This window comes from Oncorhynchus clarkii, chromosome 11, assembly GCF_045791955.1.
Source record: "Oncorhynchus clarkii lewisi isolate Uvic-CL-2024 chromosome 11, UVic_Ocla_1.0, whole genome shotgun sequence".
In the NCBI taxonomy this organism is placed as follows: Eukaryota; Metazoa; Chordata; class Actinopteri; order Salmoniformes; family Salmonidae; genus Oncorhynchus; species Oncorhynchus clarkii.
In genome coordinates this window covers 22,098,636-22,118,937 of record NC_092157.1, presented here as the reverse complement: position 1 = coordinate 22,118,937, position 20,302 = coordinate 22,098,636, and the positions used below count along the sequence as shown (strand labels likewise).

At 42.7% G+C, this 20,302-nt stretch overlaps 2 protein-coding genes across 3 annotated transcripts in view; one reads left to right on the top strand and one right to left on the bottom strand.

The window, feature by feature from the left end:
• The window catches only part of LOC139420366 (retinal-specific phospholipid-transporting ATPase ABCA4-like), a 51,648-nt gene extending 47,177 nt beyond the window's left edge, over positions 1-4,471 (top strand). Inside the window, exons 44-49 of the mRNA XM_071170391.1 lie at positions 958-1,064; positions 1,255-1,396; positions 1,748-1,882; positions 2,002-2,198; positions 2,423-2,672; positions 3,292-4,471. Coding sequence (XP_071026492.1) covers positions 958-1,064; positions 1,255-1,396; positions 1,748-1,882; positions 2,002-2,198; positions 2,423-2,672; positions 3,292-3,414 — 954 coding nt within the window. The 3' untranslated portion in view covers positions 3,415-4,471. The remainder of the gene's footprint in view (positions 1-957; positions 1,065-1,254; positions 1,397-1,747; positions 1,883-2,001; positions 2,199-2,422; positions 2,673-3,291) is intronic.
• A 64-nt stretch (positions 4,472-4,535) lies between these two features.
• On the bottom strand, positions 4,536-16,563 carry LOC139420363 (trans-2,3-enoyl-CoA reductase-like 2a). Of its 2 annotated transcripts, XM_071170385.1 has the most exons (12): positions 16,309-16,563; positions 11,121-11,171; positions 10,883-10,934; positions 10,550-10,594; positions 7,779-7,882; positions 7,506-7,621; positions 7,197-7,302; positions 6,675-6,747; positions 6,463-6,506; positions 6,218-6,367; positions 5,818-5,863; positions 4,536-5,646 (listed from the first exon to the last, which is right to left on the bottom strand). In XM_071170385.1, the coding sequence occupies exons 1-12, from the start codon at positions 16,330-16,332 to the stop codon at positions 5,519-5,521; spliced, it is 939 nt and encodes a 312-aa protein (XP_071026486.1). In that variant the 5' UTR covers positions 16,333-16,563; the 3' UTR covers positions 4,536-5,518. The 2 variants fall into 2 exon arrangements, with proteins under 2 accessions (XP_071026486.1, XP_071026485.1); XM_071170384.1 differs by lacking the exon at positions 16,309-16,563 and having other exon boundaries at positions 11,121-11,279.
• Between the last annotated feature and the right edge of the window lie 3,739 nt (positions 16,564-20,302).

Below are 20,302 nucleotides of genomic sequence, written 5' to 3'. Positions count from 1 at the left end.
CGATGATGCTGTGACACACAGCCCCAGACCATGACGGACCCTCCACCTCCAAATCGATCCCACTCCAGAGTACAGGCCTCGGTGTAACGCTCATTCCCTCAACACTCATTCCTCCAACCATCACCCCTGGTGAGACAAAACTGTGACTCGTCAGTGAAGAGTACTTTTTGCCAGTCCTGTCTGGTCCAGCGACTGTGGGTTTGTGCCCATAGGTGACGTTGTTGCCGGTGATGTCTGGTGAGGACCTGCCTTACAACAGGCCTACAAGCCCTCAGTCCAGCCTCTCTCAGCCTATTGCACACAGTCTGAGCACCGATGGAGGGATTGTGCATTCCTGGTGTAACTCGGGCAGTTGTTGTTGTCATCCTGTACCTGTCCCACAGGTGTGATGTTCGGATGTACTGATCCTGTGCAGGTGTTGTTACACGTGGTCAGCCACTGCGAGGACAATTAGCTGTCCATTCTGTCTCCCTGTAGCGCTGTCTTAGGTGTCTCACAGTACGGACATTGCAATTCTTTGCCCTGGCCACATCTGCAGTCCTCGTGCCTCCTTGCAGCATGCCTAAGGCAAATTCACTCAGATAAGCAGGGACCCTGGGCATCTTTCCTTTGGTGTTTGTCAGAGTTGGTAGAAAGGCCTCTTTAGTGTCCTAAGTTTTCATAACTGTGACCTTAATTGTTAGTGTCTTAACGACCGTTCCACAGGTGCATGTTCATTAATTGTTTATGGTTAATTGAACAAGCATGGGAAACAGTGTTTAAACCCTTTACAATGAAGATCTGTGAAGTTATTTGGATTTTAACAAATTATCTTTGAAAGACAGCATCCTGAAAAGGGGACATTTCTTTTTTTTCTGAGTTTAGTACCACAGCTATACAGCACGGGAAGGTGACGTGTAGAGACCCAGTGATAAAATATTTTCTCATCATCCTTTTCTCCCCTCCTTCTCTCCCCAGTGCTTTGGGCTCCTGGGTGTGAACGGAGCAGGGAAGACCACCACCTTTAAAATGCTGACCGGAGATACTGATGTCAGCTCAGGAGAAGCCTCTGTCACTGGTCACAGGTACAGGGCATGGGGCATTGCCATATTGCCATATGCTTCCTCAATCACAGTTGGCATGATCAATGTTTTTACCGATGCTGTTGATATCATTAGTAAATAACAGTGGACCTAAAACAGAGCCCTGTGGCACACCAGAGCACAGCCCTATGCTTTTCACCTGTAATCGTACCTTTCTTCCCTGTCCCTGCAGCATCCTTACCAATATCCTGGACGTGCACCAGAACATGGGCTACTGCCCCCAGTTTGATGCCATAGATGATCTGCTGACTGGCAGAGAGCACCTCCATCTGTATGCCCGCCTCAGAGGGGTGCCTGAGTCCGAGATCAGCAAGGTGAGGCTGTGGTCAGAGGTCAGGGCTTAGGTTCTGAGTTTAGAGGCTAGGGTTAGGGTCATGGTTAGAACAATGAACGTTTTTGAACTCAAATGAATAGCTATATCCACCTCAGTGTGTTTATGTATTTCACAAACCCATATGTTTATCTACCCTTTATTGACCCTGGCCATGACCTCACTCTCCGAAGTTGTCTCAGGGAGAGTTGGGATATGCAAAAAAACAACATTTAATGTGTGAAATAGGACAAATATAAGCACCCACCAAATTATTATTGTTATTGTTATTGTATTATTATTTATTTATTTAGCCAGGTAGAGGTGGCAATAATGTGTCCTTCTGCTGCCTCAGGTGGCAGACTGGGCAATTCAGAAGCTGGGTCTGGCTGACTATGCTGGCCACACAGCCGGGACCTACAGCGGCGGCAACAAGAGAAAACTATCCACAGCCATTGCCTTGATCGGCTGTCCTCCACTGGTCCTGCTGGTGAGCTTACCATTACTGGAGTCACCCATGGGCCTTCAGTTAGGGGGTTAAGGGGAAATCAGAAATGGTTCTGTATTCTGCTTGCTAGTGTGTATCTGAAGATGTGTGTTACTATCCAGGACGAGCCCACGACAGGCATGGACCCCCACTCACGTCGTTTCCTGTGGAACTCCATAATGAGTGTAATCCAAGATGGCCGAGCAGTGGTCCTCACCTCACACAGTATGGAGGAGTGTGAGGCTCTGTGTACCCGTCTGGCTATTATGGTCAATGGCACCTTCCAGTGTCTTGGTACCATCCAGCACCTCAAATACAAGTAGGTTCTGTCTCTATTTACTTCAGATATAGTTACTACTGAAGAGTTTAGTGTGTAGATCTGAAACCGACAACGTTAACGCTACTGCCTTAATGTTACAGTACAAACTCTTAAAAGAAAATACAATTTCCCTGATGTAATTCATGTACCTTCTTCATCTGTACCCAATTATCTACTATGAGTCTAACCAGCCCTGGATTGTATTGGACTGTGTGTTTTTGTAGGTTTGGTGATGGTTACGTGGTCACCATGAAGATCCAGGCTTCCACACCAGGTTGTCCCCCAGACCTGAACCCAGCCGAGGCCTTCATGGAGAGCACCTTCCCTGGCTGTGTCCAGAGGGAGAAACACTACAACACTCTGCAGTATGAAATCGCCTCTTCCTCCCTGGCTAGGATCTTCCAGCTGGTCCTGGCCAACAAGGACCGCCTCAATATAGAGGACTACACCGTCTCCCAGACGACACTAGATCAGGTAAACACTCAGCTAGTCTTTCTCGCTCAACTTTATTATTGAAGGTCTAGCTAGCGAGACAGAGACTTTGAGTATGGCTCATGAGATAATTACTAAACAGAGATGAATGGACAGTGGCCAGGAAATATATTGTATGTTCTATATTGATTGAAGTTTAGTAAGAAACACCTAAGAAATCTATGGACTTAGGGGTAAAAAAACAACAACCAAAATACCAATACTTGCACCCTCCATTGTTAGTATTTGATGTAACAAATACAGTACCTCTCAACAGTTGCATCTATTGATAAGCAAAGTAAATATAGTTGGAATTGAAACCATCGTATTCTGACAGCGTTTCTCAAGTTGTACGGTCATGTGTTAAATAGACTCCTGCGTCACTCACATTCTTACACGTCAGCCATCTTCTATCCAGTGTCATTTTTCCTCATGCCGTCTTGCAGGACTTCAAAGAATAATAGGCTGACTTTTTAGATCTTAATTCTGTGAATGTAAGATGTTTATTCTTTGATATGTGTATCCCCCCAGGTATCGTGTTCTTTTCTCATTTTTATCCAAGGTTAATAAGTGTCCATTTTGGTTCTTGACTGTGTTTATTCCCTGGTGTATCTCTCTCCAGGTGTTTGTGAACTTTGCCAAGCAGCAGTCAGGAGAGGACGACGGCATGGTGCTGCACCCGAGGGCCGCTGGGGCACGGAGAAAAGAAATGAAGGTCACACCCCTAAGTTGTCTGGGGAAATGAACCGTCCCTCCCCACACGCACACACACACACACACGCGTGTTTGTGCGTAAACACTCGCACACACCCACACAAATGCACACGTAAACACACACACACACACCAGGAACTCAGACAGGAATAGTTGTCTGGGGAATTGAACGCTCCTAGAGGAACATGGAGGATAGTGGAGAAGGTTGACTAGTTGGTGACACTACTGGTGACTGGTGAGAGACTAGTTGGTGACACTACTGGTGACTGGTGAGAGACTAGTTGGTGACACTACTGGTGACTGGTGAGAGACTAGTTGGTGACACTACTGGTGACTGGTGAGAGACTAGTTGGTGACACTACTGGTGACTGGTGAGAGACTAGTTGGTGACACTACTGGTGACTGGTGAGAGACTAGTTGGTGACACTACTGGTGACTGGTGAGAGACTAGTTGGTGACACTACTGGTGACTGGTGAGAGACTAGTTGGTGACACTACTGGTGACTGGTGAGAGACTAGTTGGTGACACTACTGGTGACTGGTGAGAGACTAGTTGGTGACACTACTGGTGACTGGTGAGAGACTAGTTGGTGACACTACTGGTGACTGGTGAGAGACTAGTTGGTGACACTACTGGTGACTGGTGAGAGACTGATTGAAAGAAGAAACTTATTCCCAGCAGTTGCAGCGCTACATTTCTGCAAGAAAATTGTAACATTGAACTGTTACCAAAAACAAAGCCTGTATCCGCTTCATATGCTCGTATACTGCCAAGGAAGATGATCCGTTTTGTTTGGCCTTTGTTTTTTGATAAATGAAAATCTACTAGTGCAATATAGAATTTGACTGTAAAAATACATTTGCTGTTATTGAATTCATATTGAAATGATAATCTGATTTTGTAAGCCTATATGTACTGTTCAAACATTGCGCTTCCTTGTGTGTATGCAATTTTTAAGTTCTATGTAAATGGCAGATAAATGATTAGTTTGCAAATCAGAGATTATTTTTACAAAAAAAATATATATATATATAAATTGTCTCTGCAATAATAATAATTTCCAATAAATATTTTCTGTAAACACTGATTGATTCTTTGTGAAATATGCATGACTCTCCTTTTAGATACATTGACACGATAGAAGACTTATCTTTGAAATGATCGAAATTATTTATTTGATATTTACACTTTGTATACAAAACGAGTTTGGCTATCATTTGTACAGTATATAAACAGTACCTGTTGCATCTAGTAACACCTGAGAATTTGACAGATTGTAGTTATCTTGAACGATATATAAAGTAATACATTACTGAATTATCCTCAACTGTCTGACAAAGGTAAAAGCATCAGGTTGTTCGATACATTCAAACATCTACAGCTTCATTGTAGAGGGGGAAATAATCAGCTTGCAAACTTAGACATCTCGTAATTCTGTGTTCCATCTCCTGGATATAGAACTCAGCTTTCCCTACTGAAAATAGCCTCGTTACACTTCAGTCATAATAAAGACTTCCTTAGCAGGTATATCATATCAAGTTACACACACACACATTTCCTCTAGGAAATGACAATAACTTATTACTAAATAATATGGTAGATTATATAGAACTTCAATCATGTATTCATAACTTCATAGTTTTCAGATGATTGCCACTCTGTAGACTAAGAATGCCAACAATTGTCGGAACATTCAGTAGCTGCACTGTACATGATCAGTAACAGGACTAATACCAATAACTCCTTAATATGGCTGTGTTTCAATGATTGAACTAAACATTATCAATGCAGAAATTATCATTAGCAGTTCATCAACAGTATTGTTGAGATGAGACATTCCTTTCTGTCAATTCACTATTATATATTCATTAAAAGTTCATCCACACGTCAACAATACTCCATGTCTATGAATCTTTAACACGGTTGGTTTCCTCCTCTTTCTAAGACAATGGCATAGTCTAACCTTGCATAGTGGTTGTTGAAAAGATAACAGACCATTGCCATGGCGATAGATGAAGGAGCAGTGGGTCTTCTTGCTTCGTGAGAAACACAGTAACCCACTAATGATCACAACCTTTCAAGCAGGCTGAAGACCCCAATGCTCCAGTCCGAATGGTAAACCTTTGTAGCGTGGTCAGAGGAGGAGCGGGATGATTGGCATGCGCAGGTGAGGGTAGTCCTTAAACTCCCTGGAGTAGGTTTTATGCTTCCCTTTGGCCCAGATGGTCATCTGGATGAAAGCTAAGAAGGTGAACAAGGCCACTGTGGAGAGACGGAAAAAATAATAGAGCGTGTATTGTACCTTAGTGGCAACAAAGTGCAACACACAAACGAGTTGTGTATGTAAAATGCCTGGGTGAGTAAAATGGCCAACATATTAATTAGATACTAGAACACAAGAAAATGTTTAAAATATGATATGAATCAACTGACCTGGTAGACACTGGGTCATGACAGAGAAACTCGCCCAGGCTCCTACCTAAATATAAGAAATACAGATATTTTGTTACTCCATTGATATTCCATATTATTAACAGACGTGTGTGACTCTTCCCGACTAGCAAACATAGAGCATTCCATAAACCTCTGCTATATAGTCAGAACACATTGTCATAGGGCTCCCAAGTGGCGCAGCGGTCTAAGGCACTGCATCTCAGTGCTAGAGGCGTCACTACAGCCCTGGTTCGATACCAGGCTGTATCACAACCGGCTGTGATTGGGAGTCCCATAAGGCAGCGCACTATTTTCCCAGCATCGTCCAAGTTTGGCATAGTCTAAGAATTTGTTCTTAACTGACTTGCCTAGTTAAATAAAACATATCCTTCAGCCTTACCTCGTAGGTATAATTGGGGCAGGACACGAAGAAGAACAGCCATGTGAATGGGTTCTTCGTCGGGTGAGGGAACCTTCTGCACTTGGGCCCACCTTCTGCCTTGAGGTTATTCAGGGCCACGTGAATGGAGAAATTCCCTAACTCACAGAGCTGCAGTCAAAACACAAACACATATCGTCCAAGTCATCTGTAATAATGATGTCTCATGTTTATGACCTCATTGGGTGTCTGTCAGCAATACATACCACAAATATGGCCAGTGCATAGTTCACTTGCATATCCCCATACGCTGTGGAGAGATATAAGCCAGTGGTTAGTTTAGATGTTTTGGTGAGCCCACAATAATTCCTATTATTGTGATGTGGTGTACCTATTTATGGAGTACAGGAGGGACTCCTGTCTTGAGTGGCATTGAGTGGAGGCATTGAGTGGTAAGTCTGAATGATAGAGGACTTACATGGTGGTGTATACAGTGGATGGTTGATGTAGAAGGCCAACCATGCTGAGAAGGCCCAGTAATATACACAGTTCTGACAGAAAGAGAGGTAAAAACACCAGTAAAGATACTGTCAGATTGGCAGTGTTTCCAACTAAAGTCATATGTTATTATTGTGAAATATTTCAATGGCATATCTATGAGAGAATTATACTGTTGCAGTGTATTTGATAGGACAATGACAGAACATCACTGTATGTTTTGTATTGAGAATTTGAGGAGCAGTAGTTGTTAATGACAATGTATTGTAAAGTACATGACCCTAATGTAAAGGAGCACAGTAAAGTATGATAGTAGTACTATAAAGTGCATGACTCTAACGTAAAGGCAGCACTGTAAAGTATGATAGTAGTACTGTAAAATACATGCCTCTAATGTAAAGGAGCACTGTAAAGTATGATAGTAGCACTATAAAATGCATGGCCTTAAAGTAAAGTAGCTCAAGTCAAAGTGAAACAGTGTTCTGGAGTATGTGGTCCATACCCTGACTATAGTCCTGAGAGGCATGGTACCATGGGAGAACCGGTGCACAAAGATAGCCTCAATCAACCTCTTGATGTAGTGGCAGGTGTGACAGGCACAGGCTAGTCTGAAGGAGAGAAGAGAGAGAGAGAGAGAAAGACAAAGAGAAGATAGGAAGGAAGATCGTCAGGTGGGGAGAGAGAGAAAGGTAAGGATAAGAGAGGCGGAGGGGGGATGGAGGCGAAGAAAGAGAAAGACAGACAAGTGTGGGATTTGGATGTTAGCTAAAACTGATCCGTATATTACTGGGAGTGTTAGCGACTGACTTACGTGACCACTGAGTAGGGGCTGGAGGTGAACACATCCTGGTGTGAGTAGATGTACGGAGCTCGGAAATAGAACAGGAGGTAGATAAACAGAGGACCAAGGTACTCCGCTAAAAACACCTGCCAATAGAAGAAAAGGGTTACGATGTCCAAGATGTCATTACACACATCAAATCAACATGAGACTTGAAAGAAGAGGCTCATGTCAAATATCAAAGTTAATAAGAGCTGGATGATGGACTGCAGTTTGAATCTTTAGCATGTCACAGCCTCTTACCATTGTCCACCCGACCTGTGGGCCCAGGTCCTTAAAATATATGGTTGCTGTGGTCCCAACTGGTAGGTTTTGTAATACATCGTCATCCCTCAGTGATTTTCCTTCTGAAAAAACATTATAAACAAGACCTAGTGAAAATAAACTGCAAAGATTGGTTGTCCTGCTCCTTTTCTCACAGAGCAAGGACTTCATTTGCCATGTAAAATGTATTGGATTCTAAGAATATTTCTCTATTAGAACCAAGTCATTGTTCATGTTCTCTTGTCCTACAAGCTCAGCTAGGTGACCTTACTCCTAACCTGTTACATGGAAGAATAATTGAATGTAATTTTAGTGTAAGCTCAACAGGGCAGATATTGACCCATTTAGCTACAGTGTTTTCTGCTAAATGAGATTGCATAACGGTAGACCTTTGCTCTTCAGTAATACGCTACAGTGGGAAGAAAAAGTATGTGAACCCTTTAGAGTTACCTGGATTTCTGCATAAATTGGTCATAAAATTGTATCTGATCTTCATCTAAGTCACGACAATAGACAAACACAGTCTGCTTAAACTAATAACACACATAACATGTCTTTATTGAACACACCGTGTGAACATTCACAGTGCAGTTTGGAAAAAGTATGTGAATCCTTGGATTTAATAACAGGTTGACCCTCCTTTGGCAGCAATAACCTTAACCAAACGTTTTCTGTAGTTGCAGATCGGGCCTGCACAACGGTCAGGAGGCACTTTGGACCATTCCTCTTACAATACTGTTTCAGTTCCACAATATTCTTGGGATGTCTGGTGTGAACCGCTCTCTTGAGGTCATGCCACAGCATCTCAATCGGGTTGAGGTCAGGACTGACTGGGCCACTCCAGAAGGCGTTTTGTCTTCTGTTCAAGCCATTCTGTTGTTGATTTACTTCTCTATTTTGGGTTATTGTCCTGTTGCATCACCTAACTTCTGTTGAGCTTCAATTGGACGGACAGATAGCCTTACATTCTCCTGCAAAATGTCTTGATACATTTGTGAATTCATTCTTCCAGGCCCTGAGGCAGCAAAGCAGCCCCGAACCATGATGCTCCCTCCACCATAGATGTCACGGTTGTTCAAAGGAGAGGACCAAGGTGCAGCTTGGTGAGTGTACATTTTCTTTATTTTAAATCAAAATGATGCCAAACAAAACACTAAACACTACAAAAACAAACCGTGAAGCTCAAAAGCAAAGTGCTCTAAACAGAGTCAACCTCCCACAAACACAGGTGGGAAAAAGGGCGCCTAAGTATGGTTCCCAATCAGAGACAACGATAGACAGCTGTCCCTGATTGAGAACCATACCCGGTCAAACACAAAGAAATATAAAACATAGAACACAAAACATAGAATGCCCACCCCAACTCACGCCCTGACCAAACCAAAATAGAGACATAAAAAGGATCTCTAAGGTCAGGGCGTGACAATATCTTACAGTTAGGAAGAGGTTTTGATGTTAGTGTGCTGTGCCTTTTTTTCTCCACACATAGTGATGTGTGTTCCTTCCGAACAACACAACTTTGGTTGAATGTCCCCATAATATTTTGCCAATAGCGCTGTGGAACATCCAGGTGCTCTTTTGCGAACTTCAGACGTGCAGCAATGTTTTATTTGGATAGCAGTGGCTTCTTCCGTGGTGTCCTCCCATGAACACCATTCTTGTTTAGTGTTTGACGTATTGTAGACTTGTCAACAGAAATGTTAGCATCTTCCAGAGATTTCTGTAAGTCTTTAGCTGACACTAGTATTCTTCTTAACCTTATTGAACATTCTGCGCTGTGCTCTTCCAGTCATCTTTGCAGGACGGCCACTCCTAGAGAGAGTAGCAACAGTGCTGAAATTTCTCCATTTATAGACAATTTGTGTTACCGTAACTGAGTTTTAGAGATACTTTTGTAACCCTTTCCAGCTTAATGCAAGTCAACAATTCTTAATCTTAGGTCGTCTGATATCTCTTTTGTTTGAGACATGGTTCACATCAGGCAATGCTTCTTGTGAGAAGTAAACTTACATTTTGTGAGTGTTTTTTATCGGACTAGGCAGCTCTAACCAACATCTCCAATCTCGTCTCATTGATTGGACTCCAGATTAGCTGACTCCTTACTCCAATTAGCTTTTGGAGAAGTCATTAGTCTAGGAGTTAACATACTTTTTCCAACCTACACTGTGAATGTTTAAATTATGTATTCAATATAGAAAATAAAAATACAATTATTTACATGTTATTAGTTTAAGCATACTGTGTTTGTCTATTGTTGTGACTTAGATGAAGATCAGATACAATGTTATGTAATTCCAAAAGGTTCACATACTTTTTCTTGCCACTGTATATTAAGAGTGCACATGCTTGTTCACATGAGATCATTAGGTTGTAAACATCAGGGAATTTTTATTTTACTGAACTAGGTAAGTCAGTTAAGATCAAATTCTAATTTACAATGATAGCCTACTCCAGCCAATTGTGCACCACCCTATGGGACTCCCAATCATAGCCAGATGTGAGACAGCCTGGATTCGAACCAGGTACTATAATGCAGTGCCTTAGACCGCTGCCCCACTCGGGAGCCCAAATCATTTATTAGATGTTTAGCTTTTGTTTCAGCTTTTAACTTTGTAGATTGTATTGTATTAAATATCAAATTCAATCAAATCTTTGAAAACAAATGAGGATGTAAAACTGAGTAACTCAACACTCTGCTGTAGTTTAGATTGATAGTACTAGTAATCTAAGCACATACAGTATTCACTTACTGGGGTCGAGCTTGAGGTCCTGTCTGGCTGGATACAACTGTTGATCTGAGACACACACACACACACACACACACGCACACACACACACACACACACACACACACACACACACACACACACACACACACACACACACACACGCACACACACACACACACATTTTAATTTGACTGCAGGCCTAGTAGTAAGTAATCAGAATGGAGTAGACTTCAGCTGTAGTGTTCTCATTGCCTCTGACAGTTCCAGGCTCAATAGACATAGCATCTAGTCAGTCTGGCTACACACATGGACTATATGAATTCTAGACTAGATTATAAGTCAACAAACACATACATGACTTGTGAAAAAGACTCTTGATTTCTCCTATTGTCGCATGGGGCTCCACCTGGAAATAGAGACCAAATATCAGTGATATGAGTATAAGTAACACAAACATATTAAAATGCTTCCATGATAAGCTAAATGTTCAAGCTCCTGCTATTTGTACTGTAATTCATGCACTTGTTATAGACTTCTGAATGCCCTGAATGTTTTGTCAGGACTAATAGCCAGGGTGTGGGCTGTAACCTACCTTATCTAGAAAACAAAGCTGTTGCCTGGTCCTGCCATCCAGAACCTCCACCTGTGGGAGAGAAAACCTGGTGTGTGACATCAAACAGTAGACAGTAGCTAGTAAGCAGCATGTAAAACTTCTGGACATTACACAATACCTACAGGAGGACTGGCACATCAACAAGTTCAGTCTAATTGTCAGTGAATCAGGAAGTGTCAGTGTGATAATCTGTTGATAGCATCGAGACCTCTCCGCTGACTCATCAACAGATGAGAAGTAACACCCTGACCTTAGCCAGCCTCACTCTCAAGAAGCAGAAAACGAAGACAAAGAAAAAGATGAAGAAGAAGGTTCAACGCAGCTTTCTTAGTGGCTTCTTCAAGTAACACACAGCCTATAGCAGGCTTCTGTCTCTCTTAGCGTGGGTATTCAATCATACCTTCACCATTGTCATGGAAAGCCACGGAGATCACGTTTTCAGGCTTGATTTGTCCAAATTGAAGTTGAGAGGACAGCTTGCATCTAATTCTTCATCCAGTCAAACTGCCTTTGAGTCAACATCTTACCAACTGTCCCCTGACACCACCAGATAGCTCCACTCAAGACAATATTGATAATCTCACCCAGGAGCACCCTTCAGTCACAGCATGGCCACCTATATTATGACATGACCTTCATAAACCAAACGTGTAGGTCGAAAAGAGAATCCTTCCTTTTTACGATGGGTGACTTTACGAACTAGTCCAAGTCAAGAAGGATGCGTCGGGTCTGGCGGAGGTTGCAGTGGAAGCAGATCTTTTTAATCTAAATTAGCCTTTGTCAGGTGGTGATCTACCGTATATGCACAGAGAGGCCCGTCGGCAGGCAGCTGCAATCTGCCCTGAAAGCACTCGGTGCTCCATCCATAGTGTGGAGCTCAGCAGAGCTGTCGTATCTGAATTGCTCTTTTACTGGATAGTGTAATAACCCTCTAATGGATACCTAAAGATTTGCTGAATGCACAGCTAAAGAAATGAACAGAGAGAGGGGGAGAGGGAGAGAGTGAGAGGGGGAGGGGTGGAGAGAGCGAGAGGTCCACCAAGGATGGACAAAGAGTAGATTACATCCTCACCCCTGCTTGCCTGTGATGTAATGTTTTGATGTTATGATGTTCTATTGCATCAGAGAGTTATCATAACTGCATTACAGGGGTGTTTGTTTGTCCTGCTGATGGTGTGCGAGGAGTGTCAGGGGTGTCATCAGCGCGGTGTCGTGTAAAACACTTTGTACTCAGTGTCGTGGTGCCCTTGTCAATCCAATTATCATAGATGTCTCTCCCCTCTCAGGGGGACACAAGGCTCTGCCGATGGAGGACGGAGAGAGAGAGTGAGAGAGAGAGAGGAAGAGAGCGAGAGAGAACGAGAGAGAGCGAGAAAGAGCGCGAGAGAGAGCGAGAGAGAGAGAAACAGAGTGAGAGAGAGGGAGAGAGTGAGAGAGAGAGAAAGAGAGCGAGAGAGAGCGAGAGAGAGAGTGAGAGAGAGAGGGAGAGAGTGAGAGAGAGAAAGAGAGTGAGAGAGCGAGAGAGAGCGAGAAAGAGCGCGAGAGAGTGAGAGAGAAAGAGACAGAGTGAGAGAGAGGGAGAGAGTGCGCACGTGCTAGAGTGCAAAGTCGTGCTAGTGTCAAACCAGAGAGCTGCGAGAAAGAGAAGCCTGTAAATGTAAAAGTCCTGTAATTGCTGATCTACAACCTACACAGAATAGTTGTAATGTAAAACCATATCATAACTGACCATAAGGGAATGACAATTGAATTGAAGGCAACAGTAAATGGTGTAGCACATAGGTGTATTCACTTTGCATTGCCTACTCCAGGCCGCTCACGCAGAGATACTAAATGATTGAGATGTATATTCTCTCTTTAAAAGCTGTCAGGCCCCTCCCCTGGCCAGACAATGACTGTTGTTGTAAATCAGCTCTTTTTTCAATCAGGAGCAGTTGATTTCTGTGCTCTCCCTATTGACAGCCTGCCTTAAATCTGCCCTAGCCTCCACTCCAGCTGCTGTAAATACACTAGTAATGATGAGTGATGGACAAGGCCTTCCCAGCAACACACTCTAAGTAATGGCTGACAGATCCACTGATGTCTCTGAGTGCTGGAGCTAGTGTTTTAGCTAAAGATGCTTTAGGGTTCTAGCTAAAACACCGGGACTGATGAATGAATTTACATTTTAGTAATTTACAGACACTCTTATCCAGAGCAACTAGGGTTAAGTGCTTTGTTCAAGGACACATCAGCATATGTTTAATCTATTCAGCTCAAGGATTTGAACCAGTGACCTGTTTGTTGCTGGCCTACGCTCTTACCTGACCCCCAGGTCAGGTAGCCTAATATATTTCTGTGTCAAATCGTCTATTGGCGCATTAACCATGTTTCCATGCAAATATTTTTTATGCACGTGAAGTACCTATCATAAAAATAACTTGCGACCGGCCTGATGGAAACAGCAAATTGTCATTGAACGTCCTAAATATCGATAAAACAAAATACATTTGATGGGTGGACAATTTTTTGTTGGTTAAATCATTCGATAAATGGCATTGGAAACAATTGTTTGCATAATTATTGAAAAAATAACTCTCATGTCACGGTAGATTTGCAGTCACGTGATGCCTTGTTGTGTGGTCCTCCTATTACTAGTTGGAAAAGCATGCAGTTTATTAGGCTACAGAGGAAATACGTTATAACGAACGTCACAGGGTGGTGAAAGTGCATGTTGATGATCTTGATGCCCTTTCCAGTAAATATTGATTTCTTAATATGCTAGTGACATAATGATTGGTGCTTGGCTGACAATTGACAACTAAAAATGATCTGACTCTTAACCATAATGTCATCATGTAGCCTTTCCCGGAGCTTTTAGCTCCCAACTGGGCACACACTGGTTGAATCAACGTTTCAATGAAATGACGTTGAACCAACGATGAATAGACGTTGAATTTACATCTGTCCCCAGTGGGTAGAGAGCATGTGCCAAGATCAGAGTGGGCACATTAAATGGTTTTGGCACATATTTAGCTCTTTATTGCAATACTTTTTTTGTGCCAAAACCTTAGGCAGGGAAATGGGATGGAAAACCAAGAACTTCTGTTTTTTATTCGGCAAATGAAAAGTTATATGACAAAGTGCTTTTTATGCGCACTACGTTATTACACACAGGTTTTGATGGAACAAGCCAGCTTGATCGAAAACACAACGCTACCGTTAAAATGTACACATTTTCTTGTGCGAGTATTTGAAAATGTTTCAAGAAATAGATGGAAACGTGGCTATTGTTAAACAAATGCAATATACATTACAGTGATCCTTCCGATGTTCCGCTGCACCATATAAAGAAAGAACAAATATTAATACATAATATCAGTAGATATGTTTAACCAAACAATAATCCTTAAACTAAAATAAGTAAATAAAATAGATTCATTGAAGTAAATGAAACAAAAAAAGGCATCTAGAAATATTAGCATAGCTAATGCTAATATTAACCTATCAGCACAACACTTACATAAGCAAAGTATAAATTCACTAATGCTAGTCTGCTGTCTTGGGATTGCCTTTCACCATTGTGGTCTTTACTTAATAATTATCTAACGAGACGGATACTTGAAGGTGCTGGAGCTGGTGTTTTTGCTAAAGATGTTTTAGTGTTCTAGCTAAAACACTGGGAGTAATGAATGAATAAATGCATTCCTTCATTTACTTTAAAAAAATGTTTGTCAAACTGCCTATTGGCATTGTTAACCAAATATATAATATAATTACAGTTCTTCCGATGTTCCGCTGCACCGCGTAAACGAAGAAAAAATATCAATACATAATTACAGTAGATACAGTTAATAACCAAACAATTACCCTCAAACTAAAATAAGTACATAAAAGTTATTCATCATACAGGTGCCAGGTGATAAATATAAGTAAATTAAACAGAAGAGACATCTAAAAATATTAGCATGGCTAAAGCTAATATTAGCCTGTTATTGCTAATGACATAAATAAGTACCAAGTAAACTAATGCTAGTTTGCTGTCTTTGAGTTGCCTTTCACCCCGTGTTCTTTATTTGAATTAATATCTTACGAGACGGATACTTGAGGTTTCTCTCCCTCATGTTGTTTATCTCTAGACTAGACCACAGCACCGGGAATGTGTGTTCATTTAGCATGTGGCTTCCCTGTAACTCTGACTAGCTCTGAGAACATGCAGGTGGGAGGCTATAAATCAGGCGGCCGACAGACCTGTTGCTCTAGTACTCAATTACACATGCGCTTATTTATGATTAGACCACAGAGAGAGAACTAGCTAGCCTTGCAGACATGCTAATAGAGTTAGCCCAGCTAGCATGGCAGCAGCAATATGCTGTAACACCAAGTCAATGAATGCTAAAGCTAATGACATTATTATTGATTAGATTAGATGTGACACCCCATGGCTCAGCCGCCCTGTGCAAGGCCGTTGGAGGAAACTGAACCGTTTCACATGGCCATAATGGGGATTCACAGAGTTATAATGAGACCAAAGACCAAGGAGGATTTCTCTGAATATTAAAGTCAGACTGCTGTGCTGTCCATTTTATTGCAAAGGTTGTCGCAATTAGAATACGAAAAGGCTGTCAAGTGTGATATAAGATTATCCAAAAAGCTAAATGTGAGAAACGTCTATTTTTACCCAGACAGATCAACAATTTGTCAGAATTATTGCAATGAAATACAATTAGACTGCTAGAATGCTAACTAGCAGTGCAGGGAAGTTTCTCAAGTGTAGTCACTCATCTACACACTTTTCTATAATTGACCACCATCACTCTGTTTGGACTGACGTGACCCAGTATCATTCTAATGGTCAAGACCTTTCTTGACCCACTTCTTGACTCAGACTTCCGTTCTTCTTAATTAGGTTGACATAAATAATGCTTCATTCGACTGAGGCCTCTTATAAGAGGTTTCAAACTTCTGTGTGTTTGACACACAACAAATACAATAACAGTCCTATTATGCATATCACAGACCTACTGTAGTCATGGTAATGGAAATTAATATTCAACTTTATAAACGCAACTTTTTTCCTCATGCAACCACATGTCAAAAATGTGTTTAAAACGCATCACTTAAAATAGGATTTTAAACTGTTGTGGACGCCTATATGTTCAAGTATACATTCAAACACCAGTCTTACCTCAAAGAAGGTGGTTCTGCTCATATTGTAGGTTTATACAGTATGTCCTTCTCCTATGTTCCTTAGTACAAGTACCCCTCACACCTCACACACTCTGAAGGAGCAGTTCCTTCCCTTCCCGTGACAATCCCAGCACTGAACCCCTCCTCTCCCTCATCACTCCTTCCCTCCCTCCATCTCTCTTTCTCTCACTCCCTGCCCTCACTGCTCATCTGTTCATCTGAGAGTAGCACCACAGACACTCCAGAAACACAACACCCTCAATTTCTCTCCCTCATCCCTCTCTTCTACTCGATGCCAGGGCACTTGGGGAAGCCCTTGGCAGGGTCCAGGCTGACAAAGATAGAAAAAGTATTTGCCAAGTTATGGTTAGGAATGTATCTGGGCTGCAAATTACTGCTGCTTGGCCAGCTGTGAGAAAAAAGAGAGAGAGAGAAGAGAGAAGAGAGAGCGAGAGAGAGAGAGAGAGAGAGAGAGAGAGAGAGAGAGATAGGGGGGCAGGCAGACAGACACACATGGTGCAGAGAGAGGAACCCTGCCGAATCCTACAGGAACAGTGACGACTCCTTCCACCACAGCACCCTTGATGCCACCTGCCTAAGGAGAGAGTTATGGTGTAGCTAGCCCCCCCTGTGCCCCTTTCTGTTCATCTGTGTCAGCAGAAGATAATCCCAGTGGACCAGAAGGAAACCTGGCATTGGATGCCTGGCATTGGATGGATGTACTCAGTCACTTGTTCCTACATTGACTAAGCAGTACATTTAACATAGATTATTATATTCTTCTTGTGCATAATTTTATGGAAGGACATAATCTACCAGCTCTCTAATTGAATATCGTTGGGATATAAATAGATAGCAATTATAAAAACCCAGCACAGTAAATTATGTGAACTCTTGCACTGTGCATGCCTGTTTCAACCCACAACCTATTGTTCCCACTAAACCGCAGTGTCTGCCAACGAATCAATTACAATAGCAATATTTCTGTGTCTAACCAATTGGAGCAGTGTTCTGATAGCAGGTCTCTGAGATACTAATACTCTGTGTTTCCCCATTCTCGGGTTCCCTCTTTATATTAAGGGGTTCTTGCGCAACACCAGGGTCGACCGACCGGCCATGCGGGCCCCTTCTTCGAGGCGTTTATGGCTTCACATGCTTTCCCATGCTTTAGGTTTCAGTCCTCTTCGTCTCCTCTCTCTCGCTGTGGTTTCTCCTCAGTCCACCACAGCATACCAGTTATTATTAGGCAGTGGGTTGGAGTGCATGCTTGGCTAGAGGGGGGTTTCTTCTGTATGTCTTGTTAGCAGCCTCTATGCCAGGGCCAACCAAATGCATGAAATGCCAACAGACAGGTGGTGATCAAGGTCCTAATGTCATGTGCTTAGGATGTAGTTCTCATAGTAACCAACTCTGTAGCTGTGTTATTTACGACGTTAAGGTATGAAGCTTTAACATTTTGATAATTCAATCTAAAACACGCCTGTGTAGGTTAGGGGGAAAGCTGTTTTGAAGATCTCCACGTGTCTGTCTGTCTGTCTGTCTGTCTGTCTGTCTGTCTGTCTCTCTCTCTCTCTCTCTCTCTTTCTATCTCTGTCTGTCTCTCTCTCTCTCTCTCTCTCTCTCTCTCTCTCTATCACTCTCTCTCCCTCTGTAGTGACTTTCTGGTGCCACCCTCAGTCACTGTCATTGCGGCACACTAGTTTTTTTCTCCTCTGATGGGAGCCAGGCCTGGTGAGAGCCACCCACGTTACAGAAAGATAAGAGGCTAGGGATGCACTTGATGCTTATTTCTCCCAGAACTAAGACAATGGGACAGGTGTAAGCAATCTGGCAGAGATTTCACTTAGCCTGTTGGAGGGGAGAGGCTCAGTAGAACCATCATCATAATGCCTCCACCATCCAGTCACCTCAGATCTGCCATGGGCAGGGGAGAATGCTCAAGGGCAGAGGGAAGAGAATACTTGAGAGAGAGAGAGAGAGAGAGAGAGAGAGAGAGAGAGAGAGAGAGAGTGAGGGAGAGAGAGAGACAGAGAGAGAGAGAGAGAGACAGAGAGTGAGAGAGAGAAAGAGAAAGAAAACGAGAGAGGCAGGCAGACACACATGGTGCAGAGAGAGGAACCCTGCAGAATCCTACAGGAACAGTGACGACTCCTTCCACCACAGCACCCTTGATGCCACCTGAATTTTTCCCTCTGACATCATTGCACACGTGATAGAACAGCACAATATGTATTGCAAATGTTTATTTTGCAGTGCTGAGCGACGCTCTTCAGCTCGACAACAAAAACAGTATCAAGGGTACAACAGTGGTGGAGTGGCCAGTGGCGCTGTTTCCCCCTACTGCGGATTCCATCTTTAAGGCTGAGCTGCAGGCACCAGGCACATTCCCCATGGGAGTAGACTGCCCTCTACTGGAGAGAGAGGACAGTGGATCTCAGTAGAACTACAGTATAATGTGTGGGCATTCTGATGTTTTGATAATTATGTCTTGCTGCTTTTCACACCGCCATATCATAGATTTCATATGCAATTTCATTATACAAAAATACACGTTGATCAGGGCGTTTATACGGCAATATGAGCTGTGATTTACGTTCGCAGGGTATTAGGCTAGATCTGTTGCTTGTTGGAAACTTTTCTTGCATATCAATCAGCACTTCACTATATTTTATAAAATAAATGATTTGATGATTTGAAAATGATTTGATTGAGCCACTCAAAGTGTATGCTCCACTGTGATGGTACTAGAAGTGATCTGCCTGGGTAAAGAAAGTCATGAATGTTCAAGTCATTCTCCTTTTTCTCAGCAGGACACACAGGTCCATGCACACGTTGAACCTGTTGCCATTAAATCAGACAGAGGAGAGGTGATTACTAATGCATGAGTAAAAGTCGCTCTCTCACACACACACGCGCTCTCTCTCTCTCTCTCTCTCCAGTCTGAAAGTAGAACCCTTCAATAGAGACCCTTTCCATTTAACCCAATGTAGAAGACCTTATCTTTTTAGCCCAATTAATAGTATCCATTTGCATGTGAATCTCAATAGCGTTTAGGGGGGCTGGCTAAATCAATGGCCTTTAAACACAGAGATAGAAGGTCGTCGGCCATTAGGGAAGGTCACCCTGGAGTTTATGTTATGTAGCGATCCGAGCCTCACCATGGCAACTGCTTCTCATGATCAAAAGTTTGAGAGGCACTGGGCGTCACGGTAATAGACACGTCTCTCCAAGGTCGGCGAGGTAGTCATTGTCTTTTCAGCCGGTGTCATCCTCAGTCCTCGCCGGGTGTCAGGGAGTAGCAGTCTGTCTAAGACCTTAGTTCTCCCTCCTTGGCCAGGCTTATCAATGAGCAGGAGCATGCCTGGAAGTGTTGAAGTTGGGGAATTTAGATGAAGGGAACCTGAGGCTATGGCTAAATACAATCGACCCACTGCAGAGGGAGCAGAATGTCATGATTGCCTGCAGGATGTATTTCTTGACTAGGTCAGAGAGCTGGGTTAGCATTCTGATCATGATACGTTTCTACTGGTGGAGCACACCAGTGTTTTATCATAGTGTTCCCCAGAGACAGAACAGTGGTCTGAGAGGGGACCCTTATAAGTGGAGAATGCACTTCTCATGTGAGGGTGTGTGTGTGTGTGTGTGTGTGTGTGTGTGTGTGTGTGTGTGCGTGCAAAGGAAACCCCACAGAGCTCTTCAATCATATATTGCATTTTGCCGGGAGGCTTTCTCCATTTACGGGTTGAAAGGATTGGTTAAGACTGGAAAACTCATTTTCTGGCATGATAAGAACATGAATCACACCAATCTGCAAGCTATTGCTTTAAAATGAAAAAGGTTTTCACTTATCATAATTAAATGCTTTTTCATTGTCACTTGTCTGATCAATTCAGTTTTTAAACCTGCTAACTCAGGTGGTACATGGATTAGTACAATTTCTTGCCAGCAGGGGGAGATATAGACATTCTGTATACTATATTGACTGTTTGGCA